The sequence below is a fragment of the Rutidosis leptorrhynchoides genome, chromosome 8, assembly GCF_046630445.1.
Source record: "Rutidosis leptorrhynchoides isolate AG116_Rl617_1_P2 chromosome 8, CSIRO_AGI_Rlap_v1, whole genome shotgun sequence".
In the NCBI taxonomy this organism is placed as follows: domain Eukaryota; kingdom Viridiplantae; phylum Streptophyta; class Magnoliopsida; order Asterales; family Asteraceae; genus Rutidosis; species Rutidosis leptorrhynchoides.
In genome coordinates, this window is record NC_092340.1 from 98438189 (window position 1) to 98451269 (window position 13081).

At 36.8% G+C, this 13081-nt stretch overlaps 1 protein-coding gene across 1 annotated transcript; it reads left to right on the plus strand.

Moving 5' to 3' along the window:
* Positions 1-536: 536 nt before the first annotated feature.
* Positions 537-3621, plus strand: LOC139865017 (protein COBRA-like). The gene is made up of 6 exons (XM_071853569.1): positions 537-707; positions 1409-1488; positions 1587-2043; positions 2129-2288; positions 2842-3119; positions 3202-3621. The coding sequence occupies exons 1-6, from the start codon at positions 617-619 to the stop codon at positions 3483-3485; spliced, it is 1350 nt and encodes a 449-aa protein (XP_071709670.1). The 5' UTR covers positions 537-616; the 3' UTR covers positions 3486-3621.
* The last annotated feature ends 9460 nt before the right edge of the window (positions 3622-13081 follow it).

Consider the following 13081-nt stretch of genomic DNA (forward strand, 5'->3'; position numbering starts at 1 on the left):
GAGACGCATATCTTCCTGCTCGGTGCGAGTTAAATTTTTCCGAGAACACCGATCAGCTATAAAAAAATCTCAAGTACCCAACGGGACTAACTACACGAGAAACGGACATCATTAAAAAACGCTAAATAACGGGCCCTATATTTTCGCTCGGTGCGAGTTAAATTTTTCCGAGACCACCGTTCAACTCGAAATAATTTTACGAACACAACGCGACTAACTATACGCGAAACGGACATCGTTAAAAAAGCTTTACATACATATACATACACGTCCAACAAACAACCCAACATATTAGATATATTAGGTACCAAACAACGTATATCCAAATTCGACCGCGCGTCGAATACAACCGCAGCAACGCGCGGTCGAATTTTTTCTAGTTATTTATCAAAACTAACATCTTCAATCTTAATATTAATCAATATCAATATTAATATTAATATTTAATATTTAATATTAATATTAATTATTAATTCGCAAGACTTTTTCTTTAATTACGAATGAAATCACAACATTTGTGAAAAAGAGAACCGACATCTCTTTCTCTCTCTCACACACTCTCATATGCCCCCAAAAAAAAAAATACGGAGTGCTAATTATTAGAAGCAATTAAGTGATGGATTCCTGCTTCAGATCTCTCAGCAGATTCTCAGTTTCCACCATTGTTGTTGTAATCTTGCTTTCCTCATTCACTTTCACTTGCACAGGTTTGATTCTGTTTGAGTACCTAAAGCTTTCTTCTTTTCCATTTTTAATCAATTTCGGCTTCTGGGTCCTGTGTAATTTCATTGATTTGTACTTCAATTGTTAGAAAGATTTGTACTTTAATAGCTCAACTGACTAATGGGTGTGACTTTTTATCAAGATTTGTGTTTCAGTTAGTTATTTTGGAGGATAATTTGATTAGTGGGTAATACATTAAATTAGTTTTTAGGTTCAGCAGAGCTAAAAAGATTTGATCTTTATTCATCAAGATTTGTAATTGAATTTGGGTTTATGAGAATTATAGCTATTAATCATGTTTTAGTGTATAAATTAGTACATGGGAGGCTGGGAATCTTTTTAGTTTGTACAAAATGGTTTTAGATCTTGTTACTTCAATGAATCTGTTTATGTGCTGATTGATCTGTATTCTTACTTATTGCTAATAAATATATGCTGACCCCAATATTCATTGTTTGATCATCTTGAATTCAAGGAATAACAAGATTCATCCAATGTGTTGGTTGAAATTAAGTTGATTTATTCACATAAGCCAATGTTGGACAGAATTGGCTATTCAATTCTTGTGAAAATATTTGTATGATTCAGATCATGTGTTTGCTTAGCATATTTAACTTCCTTTTCTCTATTTGCCATTGAATATCTTTTAGCCTCTTGACCCGTTCATTTGGTTTTCGATTTGCAGAAGCTTATGATGCACTCGACCCAAATGGAAACATCACAATCAAGTGGGATATTATTAGTTGGACCCCTGATGGCTACGTTGTAAGCATTACAAAAAAACATATTTCTATAATTACAAATTTTACTCGCGTGCTCAAGATCTTTGATGTCACTAATGCCTATTCATATAAATCGTGTAGGCCGTTGTTACAATGTATAATTTCCAACAATACCGTCACATTTCACCACCCGGGTGGACCTTAGGTTGGACATGGGCTAAGAAAGAAGTCATATGGAGTATGATGGGTAGTCAAACAACCGAACAAGGAGATTGTTCACGATATAAAAGCGCACCACCGCATTGTTGCAAGAAAACCCCCACCATTGTCGATTTACTACCGGGAACCCCTTACAATCAGCAGATCGCAAATTGCTGTAAGGGTGGTGTTATCAACTCGTGGGCCCAAGACCCCAACAATTATGCTAGTTCGTTCCAAGTTAGTGTTGGTGCGGCTGGAACCACTAATAAAACGGTCAAACCACCCAAGAACTTCACCTTGCTTGCACCCGGACCTGGCTACACTTGTGGACCGGCTGTTGTCGGTAAACCTACAAAGTTTATTACTGCGGATGGACGAAGAGTTACTCAAGCTATGAGTAAGTGTGTAGAAATTGAAAATAATTAAATGAGTATAAGCATCTTTAATTGATTTTAATTAACACCCTAATCCTGTTTTGGCAGTGACATGGAACGTTACATGTACGTATTCACAGTTTTTGGCTCAAAAAACTCCCACTTGTTGTGTATCTCTCTCTTCGTTTTATAATAACACCATTGTGCCCTGCCCGACGTGTACATGTGGATGCCAAAATAACGCTACTCACCCGGGAAGTTGTGTAAAGTAAGGTTTTTTTTTTTTTTTTTTTAATTGTATTTTTGGAATCGTTGTAAAACTCACCGATTAATTCTGAGTACTCCTTTTTAGGAACCGAGTAATTAATTGGTCAACGTCAGTCAATGGGGTTAAAATCGGATTTGGTCAGTCAATATCGGATTTATTCAGTCAAAATCGGTCAAAGTCAATATCGATCAACACTATAATATGAGTTTGATTTAGAATATTAGAGTTTTTGAACAAATGAAGATTATGTTTATGTTTATAGACATTTATGTTAACGTTTATGTTTATGGATAATTATGTTAACGTTTATGTTTATGTTTATGGATTTCTTGTATATTTACACATATAATTTTGAAATTATTTATTTAACAAATGTATAAAAAAATTGAAGGCGATTAATCCCCGAGTTGCCGATTACTTCCTCAAAAGTCCTGCGTGTACTCGCCGGGTTGCTATATTTGCAACCTTGATTTTTGGTCATTTGGCATAATGCCAATTACTTTTATTATTTATGATAATATTGTTCTGACGTTTTTCCTAATTCTTTTTTCAGCCCTACGTCACCATATCTAGCTTCGGTTGTTAATGGTCCTGGGAAAAACAGCTTGACCCCTCTGGTTCAATGCACAAAACATATGTGCCCTATTCGAGTTCACTGGCACGTTAAGCTTAATTACAAGGATTACTGGCGCGTTAAGGTCACGATTACAAATTTCAACTACAGGATGAATTATTCGCAGTGGAATTTAGTCGTCCAACATCCTAATTTCGATAATCTTACTCAAATTTTCAGTTTTAACTACAAACCATTGACTCCTTATTCTTCTATAAGTAAGTTCATTTGCATACCAATCAAATAAATTTTGATCCATTATAAAGCAAGTTCTAATCTTCTTATTGTAAATGTTTTCAGATGATACTGCTATGCTATGGGGTGTTAAATTCTACAACGATTTTCTAAATCAAGCTGGCCCATTGGGGAACGTGCAGTCAGAGTTACTTTTCCGTAAGGATAAATCAACTTTCACGTTCGAAAAGGGTTGGGCATTTCCTCGTAGAATCTATTTCAATGGTGACAATTGCGTGATGCCACCGCCTGATGCGTACCCGTACCTCCCCAATGCCAGCTGTCGTTTAAGCTTTTCGCTGCTCACTCTTTTGACAACGTTGTTGGCCTTTTCCTTTGCGCTTGTTTAATGTCCGAGCATCCGTTGAAGTTTTTTCACACGATTACGGTTCGTATTAAACCAGATTTGTTTATCACTGTTGTTTACATGTATTTGTAGAGAAGTTGAAGTTATAGTGATGGTTACAGTTGTATAATTTAAACACACTGATGATAAGTTAAATCTCATATTCGATTTTTGATTATATTCCTCTGCTTTCTTTTCTGCTTGTTATCTCCTATTTGTTTTGTGTTTTCCTTTTGATTTACCTGAGTTTCCGACTCGCTTTGCAAGTCGACTGAAGATGATCGATATCGGTACTGATCAATTAAAACCCTGCATCAAATGAAAATTTAGACACCAACATGATCTTGAAAATGGATGTTGTTGAGTCAAACACCAACAACATGAAAATTTAGACACCAACATGCCCAGAAAGGTAATTTTGTACTAATAATTTGTATTTCCATGTCATTTTTTAAATTTTTTGTATCTTCATGTCATTTCCATGTCGTTAAACAAATATGCCACGTGTCGTTTTTACCCAATTCCAACCATTTTTCAATGACACACCCTTTTAGACCTTATTTAGTGGTGATGGGGATGATGGGGGGTTTTTGTGGGGTATAGTGCTGAGTTGGCAAATGTGATGGGGGTGATGGGGTGATGGCGTGACGAAGTTTGTAGTGGTGGGCGTGATGGTTATGTGATGAGTTAATTTTAATTTAGTTCATCATCATCATCATCATCATTATTCTTCTTCTTATTCTTCTTCTTCTTCTTGATGTTGCTGTTGCTGTTGTGCTGTTGCGGTGGCTGTTGCGGTGGCGGTGGCGGTGGCGGTGGCTGTTGCTGTTGAGTTTAAAATGTATTTTTAATATTTTAAGGAGCTATTTGTAAACATCATAAAAACTAGGGACTTAATACGTAAACATTAACAAAGTTTAGGGGGGTTTTGTGTAAATGTTATTATTTATTTCATCTTCTTCACTGGGTTTTGATATACACACACAGACACCATACTCATCCTCATCGCAATATACAGACACCATTTTTTTTAATAACTCTATTAATTAAATTAAACAAGAATAGAAACAAGAATGTTAACAAGATGATGTGTTGGGTTCTAATTGGAGATGAAATCAAACATGTCAGTATTCTTTTCCGTGAAGCAAGCATCACGCCTGCAACTTTTTTGATGGATGGCGCTGCATAGTGGCATGATCAGGGGCGTGATGTTCCAAAAACCCACCCATAACGCTGCACTAAATAAGGTTTTATGCACTAAATTGAAACTAGACTCCTTTATTAACAAAAAAAAAAAAATTGATATACTCTTTATTAGAAAAAAGTGATTTTATATTTCCTTTCTCGGCACATTTGACCTATAATTTAATAAAAGGTACATACAAAATGTATACTACATTTTCATAAATTTTATTGCATAATCTCTCATTCGTCGGTCTTGATTTTCTTTCATACTCCCTACGTCCCATAATAATTATTTAGTTTTGACTTTCTATTTTTTTTTTCTTTTCAACATTGACGTAGGATATTTTTATTTAAGTTATATAATAGTTAATGAAACTCATATCAATAAAAAGTACATTTAAAACTTAATCTACTCATATAATTTTCATCAAATATTATAAAATACAAATAAATATATTTAAAGTCTAAGTTGAGAAATAAAAACTATAAAAATCAAAACAGTAGATTTATTATGGGATGAAGGAGTATGTTTTTCTTCTTTAGAAGGTATTAGTAATAGTAATAGTAATAGTAATTTCATTTGTATGTAGGGATTTTCTAACGAGCGCTCTAAGGCACGTGATAAGAAACATATATATTAGATATGACTAAAATTACACATTATTTGACTACTTGTCTTTCAAAAAAAAAAAAAAAGTCTATTTTTACATATACTATGATATCGTTCAAAATTAACTAAAACAATGGAGAGTGGAGTCTCAAATGGTCAAGACTCTTGTTTTACGTACCCATAGCTAAAGTAGTTTCCTTATACATTCATAATCTGGTTTTGTTGTAATCTTCAACAGATCTCAAATAGTTTCCTTATATACATTTATACACGTGAATATTATTCAATTAAAAACGTGTAAACTAATTGTATTCTTAAAATTTTTTTTAGCGGGAAAGAAATGGGATGACAATGTTTTACTATCTTTCTCAATCCGTTCAAATATGGGCGGAGAGTGTTGTTAACAAAATATCGATGTACAATCTTTTTTAATCCTCTACTTTCCTCTCCATTCCGCTTAAAATAAAAATTCAAGAATCACTATTATTTTTTAATCTGTCTATCTACTTTCCTTTCCATTAAAAAAAATCTGGAGAACGCAAAGGTAAATCTCAAAGCTGTATTTTATAATGCTACCAAACAAGAACTACTACTCTTAAACATATTTAATCAAACATAACTACAAAATATGATCAATAAAGATTTAATGATCATTGAACATTTAATGATCATTCGTAATTACATCAAAACCAGTTCAAGAACTAGTATATACAGTACTATCACTACAAGAAAAACATTTTTCCGGACACGGGTTTCCCGGACGACTTAAGTCGTCCGCAAAAAGCCACAAACCGACAAAAATTTTTGCTTTTCTGTTTGTTTTTTCCTGAATGTTTGACCAACTTTTCCCGGACGACCCAATGTCGTCCGGAAAGATAGGCTCCAATTATTGTACCCGAAAAAATTGGCTCCAAAAAATAGAAAGTTTTCGCGGGCTTTTTGTCCGGACGATTTGTCGTTTGGAAAGCCTTTGGGGACGACTAGTCGTGTGGAAAACCTTTGGGGACGACAGGTCGATTTTGCCTACTTATACTTCATCCTCAACACATATTGAACACGTATCTAACACACATCCAATACTTAAACTGCACTATCACACTTCCAAACTCAAAAAGGTGACCCTTTCGCCGATGATTGTCTCAATCGAAGTGTATTACGGAAGTGAATTCCGTAATGAAATGAAAGTTTACAATTATACGCGTGGTTCAAAAGCTACGTTCAAAAACATTGACGTTCGCGACGTTGGTTTAGATGAGCTTTTAACCTTTTTGAAAGAAAATGTTCCGTTCGAACACACGGACGTCTTGTTTTATGAAGATGACCGTGTTCCGGAATTGTCCGCCACATATCTCAGTACCGATGATCAGTGGAACGGTATAAAAGAAACCCTAAGTTGGCGTTCTGATCGCATTTCTCTTTATTTGGTTTTGGAAGACGAAAACACCTTTTTAACTTTCCGTTAAGTTAGTTAGTTAACTTGGGTGGATTTGTATCGTTTGTATTTCTGTATCGTTTGTATTTGTATCGTTTGTATTTGTGTCTCGTTTGTATTTGTATCGTTTGTATTTGTATCGGTTGTATTAGTTCTGTTGAATGAAATTGTTATGTTGTTGTCATTTGTTTTGAATGAAAACGGATTGTAAGTAGATAAATCGGTTATTATATATAAAGAGCAATATTTAAATAGACAAACGAATTTTTTTGAATTAAACACAACAAACGACAAACATTAAATTAATATAATACAAAGTTACTGAATTAAACACACTTACTGAATTAAACACACTTACTGGAATAAACACACATTTAGTTATCAGACGTCGTCCTACATATCCTTCAAGCACACGACTAAAATTAAACACACTTACTAAATTTAAACACACTTACTGAATTAAACACACTTCAAGCACATGACTACAAAGTTACTAGTATTGAAACACACTAATAACGACGACGAGGATGACTGCGAGCATCCGATTTAGTGGACTAACTTTCAGAACCCGAGCTCGATGCTGCCGATGTTTCAGAAACGAAGGACCGGTCGATAGGTAAGGTGGTTATCGGACGTCGTCCCACCAGACCTTCAACCGCACCAATACTAGTAAATAGACAGTTCAGAAATGCTCCGTACGGAAGATGAGGTCTTGTTTCTGCATAACGAAGTTGATTCATTCGGGAAGCGACCAAATGAGCAATATTTACTTGGATGTTGTGAGTTATGCACCAGTGAAGACATGCTTCGGTCATTGACAATCGAGTGACGTTTGGTTCGCGGTGGTACATGTTACTCCCAATAAGTGCATTTCTTATAGCAATATTTCCCGGACGAAGGTATTCGTCAAGGATGCCTGAACGTTCTATGGTTCTGAATGGAACTGTAATACGACACACAAGTATGGCCATATCATATTTTGGAATATCCGGAGGAAGAGCTTCGAGGTCTTCACTGGGAAAATAGATATTTTTACCTTCAAATGGTACGCCCAATAGCATACCAAATTGTTCAAGAGTATACTCGTGTTGCCTGTCATAGATTTGAAACCTCACCAATTGTTCATTAGTGAATTCAAAGTTGGAATAGAATTGATGCACGAGAGCAGGGAAAAAAACTTATCAAGCAAAAGGAAAGGAAGCCAACCCATTCTTCTGAATTCACGATAGATCTCTGGAAAATCTTGTAGTCTGACTTGTCGACCTTCACTAATAGGTCTATTATTTGTTGGTTGATTCATAGTGTGATTGTAGATAGAGAGACTTGAATGGGTGGATATGGATGAAAAGAGTGTGTATGGCTACTATTTAAGTAGATCCACAAAGTTTTCCCGGACGACCCAATGTCGTCCGGAAATATATGATCCAATTATTGTACCGGAAAAAATGGCTCCAAAAAAAGGAAAGTTGTTTCCCGCTGCACCAAGAATTCCCGCACAAATGTTTCCCGCCCAAAATTTTTCCAGCCCTAGTGTAACGGTGTTTATGTGTCAGTGTACGTAACGGTGTAATGTAACGTTGTTATGTAACAGTGTATTGTAACAGTGTTATGCATGTGTCGGTGTATTGTTATGGTGTATTGTTGATTATGTAATTTATTAAGACCTTATTAAATTTTTCATACTATTACAAATATAAATCACTATTTTTTTGAACGTCACTTTTATTAAAACAACATCACGGTTACAATTTTTTGAAACTAAAGATTAAACACAATAACAACGAAAGCTAAACAACGATAATACAACAAAACATTTAGAAATCATTGAGATCCGGAGAATCAGACGAATAGAATTTTCCATCCGTGTCGTACTGTGGCCCAGAGGGCACGTAGTCCTCTTCATCAGACACAATTTTTTCGCTCTCATCCCGGAACTCGATATACAACTTGATGATTTCGTTGCTGGTTACTGCTCGACCCACAAGCATGGTCCAGTCTTCTTCATCTTTAAGAAGACTGGCTGGAACATTGGGTTCCTTGAAGAACCACACTTGTGAGAATGCAAGAGGTATGTCCTCCTTGAGAAAATCAAGTAGTTCAGACAACGGGTAATTTCGGACATTCATGCAATACTCCCTTTGTTCAGAAATGACGGTGGAGTAATTCTTGACCTCTCGGTCGAATTCACCACCATAGTTAACTTGAAGCATAACATTCATCTGAGACATTTTGAACTTATAAATTTTAGATTTAGTAGAGAGATAAGTGTTTGAGGTGTGGTTTGCTAACAATTGAGGGGTTATATTTATAGGGGATTAAAGCACTTGTTTGAACGCATCCAGTGGTCATGAATTAAAATCACATGTTGAATACAGCTTTATGCAGAGCATCTCTGCTCAACACAACTTTATGCAGAGCATCTCCGGCGATTTTGAGGTATTTCGAACCAAATCCAACCAAATCCAACTCTAATAACACTAACAAAGGTATGTTCTTCATTATTTTTGTTAAATCCAATATTTTTTTTGCTTATTTTAGTTAAATCCGAAATTGTATGAACCAATTTGAGTTATTGCTATTAAATCCGAAATTTGTGTTTATGTTTTGAAGATTTGTAACACCCGTTTTCAGTTACGAGTTATTTCGAACGACATTCGAAATACGAGGCATGTAAGTATATATTTGGATCCCAAATAAATTTGGAGTTGATGTTCTAAAACCTTACCATTGGATAGTAAATCTCATTACGTTTCCAACGATATTTGATTCGTCGAAAACGGAGTTACGGTTTGAAAGTTACGACCAAAACAAGTTCAGTTTCAGACTCAGTTCATTGGGACTCCGTCCAGACTTTGGGACGCCGTCCAACAATGAAGGTTAGGACGCCGTCCAAGCTTTTCGGACGCCGTCCAGAAGGCCTGACGGGCCAGCAGCTCTATTTTACTCAAATTAAAAGGGGTATTTGGGTCTTTTCACTTGGGGTCGGTTTGGGATCATCAAAAATGATCTAGAACTCCATTTGGAGCTCATTCTCACCCACACAAAACACTCTCATCTTATTTTAGAGAGAGAGGGTTAATTTAGAGTGAGAAAGCTTGGTTTGGTGAAGAAGATGAGCGTTTCGGGTCAAAGCTCGAGAGTTAAAGTTGTTCCTTTCATTCACGGCTACATTTTGGTAGTATTGGTAAGTCTCAACTTCGAATTTCATTGTTAAGATTCTTGTGTACATTTAGGGTTTGAGCTTGTTATTTGTAAAACCCTTTTAGATGATGAAGAGGGTTTATGGAAACCCACTATTTTGATATTTTGCGGGTTTTGGGTTGGTTAATGATTTAAACATGTTTAAGGTTTGTAAGTGGGGTATAATCACTAGTATTAGTGATTTTAGGAGTGTTGGAACTTGTAAGACCCATTTGGGGGTAAAATGGGTGAATTTGGGTTATGTTGAAATAAGAAAAACCCTAATAGCTATGATCTAGGGTTTGGCCATGTGAATTGAAGTTGTAAGTGTTAAATTGTGTTGATTAGTCATTAATACACTTGTAAATGATGGAAGAATTGTAAATGGGTCATGTTTGGCTAAAATGGTATGTATAAGTGTTGAAATGGGTCAAATGAGTTAAGGTTGACCTAATTGGGTGAAATGGGTATGAAACACCCTAAGTTTGTGCTAATTGGTGTTAGCAGACTTACATCACTAGTTTTAGTAATTAAAGATGAGTCTTGGCCATTTTATGTGCGATTTTGGGTGTGCGTGAGTATTGTGGTTAATTCCACAAGTTGTGTATTGAATGTGTACTTATGTATTAGGTACCTTGCTCGAAGCATACGGAAGTGCTAAATCACCACCGACGTGATAAGGTGAGTGGAATAATTATATGTGTAGGTATATAATGTATCTATTTGTTGTAGCGTGAAATGTGTAGTGTCGAGGTGTTAAGACAACACGTTTCACGTGAAGAGTGTAGCATCGAGGTGTTAAGATGCCACTCGGGTGTAGCATCGAGGTGTTAAGATGCCACCTAGGAGTGTAGTGTCGAGGTGTTAAGACACCACTCCGTAAAATAATGAGTGAAGCATCGAGGTGTTAAGATGCCACTCGGGGTGAAGTGCCGAGGTGTTAAGGTGCCACCCTAGGGGTTAGTGGTGCGAGGTGTTAAGTGCCCTAACGGATGTTGTGAACACCGATGGCATTTTCGCGAGCGCCGTTCCCTTGTACTATTGGTTAACCATGGTTATTGTGTTGTAGTGTAAGCATATTACTTTGTTCATGTTATATATGCTTGTGTTATGCTAGCATGATTATTGGAGGTTATAGCTTGTATTTGTGATGATAAGCTAATTGTGTTTGCTAGCATGTTTGCGGTATTTGTGTAAGTGATTGCAAGTAGGTATATTATATATGTATGTGTATAATTATTGCATTCACTAAGCTTTTAGCTTACCCCTCTCGTTGTTTACCTTTTTACAGGTATTGTGTTAATGATGCTAGCTAGTTGTTAGACTAGACGTGCAGGAGCGGTTGGGCTTGATGGGGTAGCTTTCGGATAATTGGACGCGGATGGGGGTTTTGGTAGACCCCGGGATTATGCTCTTGGTATCGGGTTGGGTTGTGGAGTCCTAATCCGTCTAAAGAAATAAATGGGTCGAAAAAGCTACATTATTTGTAAAACGGGTCATTGTGGGCCCGGTGTTGTAAAACTTGTTTTTATGGTGGAAATATCTTAGTTTTACTTAATATGACACATTGTGAAATTGGTTACGTTTAAAAGTGTCGGGAAGCGGGTTTTCCACTCGCGTGTAAATAAAAACTGATCAGTCCACTTTAGTTCATTTGGACGCCGTCTAAAATCATGGGACGCCGTCCTGGTCTTCATCTCTGGACGCCGTCCAGATTATGGGACGCCGTCCAGATACACTGCCATACAAATTTTTTTTTTAAGGTGTATTTTTGGTAAAACAATGTTGGGTTGTTACAAGTGGTATCAGAGCATAGTCTAAGGGAATTAGGTGACCTTGGAATAGGTGCCTAGTCTTAGACTTATTGGCGGTTGTGCGTTATTTGCGAGACTTGTAGGATTACGGGTCGGATTGAGATTTGTTAGTGCCTTAGAGTAGGTGACTAACTAGGACTTGTTTTTGTCGAAAGTGTGATGATGTGGGGCCTTATTTCGCGTGTAAATTAGTGCCTTAGATTGCTAGTGCCTAAGGTAAGTAGGCGAACTTGGACGTTGTTTTAGTGATAGTCACCTAGGTTGTAGGTTGACTTGTCGTTGTGGTGTACTTGTGTACGTTTATTACTATTGTATATTGGTGTATATATATATACATGTATCTAATTGGTGCGTTGTCTTAGAGATGAATCTATTGGAGAGATTCAAAGGTTTGGCGGTTTTGAGTGATCAAGTTCACGGTAAGGACTTTGGTCATTCGGGTACTAGGAGTTATCGCGTGTTATTTTGTGTGAATGTTGCGTCAGTCCGGGTAAAGTACTTTGCGTGACCATGTGAAAATGGTAAGATACGCATTTGTAATAATGACCGATCACCATTATTACGAAAGTGTATCTTGAAACTAAACATGACATGACAAGTACCGAACGAAGGAGACGTGGCATGGTTGGGGTAGAACGGGACGAATTATGAATCTTTTATTGGTTCCTAGGATATATTAGTCTCGAGTGATGTGCTTGTTATCACATCAGGTTCTTTGTGAGTCAGGAAGTGTACGATGGAATCGGTTAGTTAAGTGAGCGAGCTAACTCACGAGTTTGGTGCGTGCTTAGCCACCCTAGGTAGTGGGTGCATTATTGAGATTGTAATTGGTTTTAGTTACCCATCGTAACTAGGATGACCGATTTACGCTTGCGTGTGTGCGACGAGGACTTGAATTCCATAATGGAATGCGACAAGTCTAATGATTGTAGTTTTGAGTTACACTCGGTAGAGTGTGTGGGTAGAGAATCGTGTTAGGATTCTAATTGTGAGTCGCCTTGGAATTGGTGAATCGAGGAGTCTTTGGGTCATTAAACTCATAGGAGTGGGACCCATATGACGATGTTTACAATAGTGTGTTGGTGTGTTGTGGATTATAGGGTAACATTCCTAACGGAATACCCTTATCGTTGTGACTGTGCCGATAGGTGGAAGGGTGTAAGACTTGGTGTTCTCAAGCATCTCCTTAGTGTTAGATGAAGGGTTTCGTTAGGCTATATCGTTTTGGCCTTGTGAAAATTGCGGGTAGCGTGTGATCGCTAGGAACCTTCGATAAGACGATAAACCGTAAGGTTTGTCGGGTATGTATGACTTCGGGTCATTATTATAGAGAGACGGGTGACATCGGGTGTATGGAACCTAAAGATCGAGTTCTAATA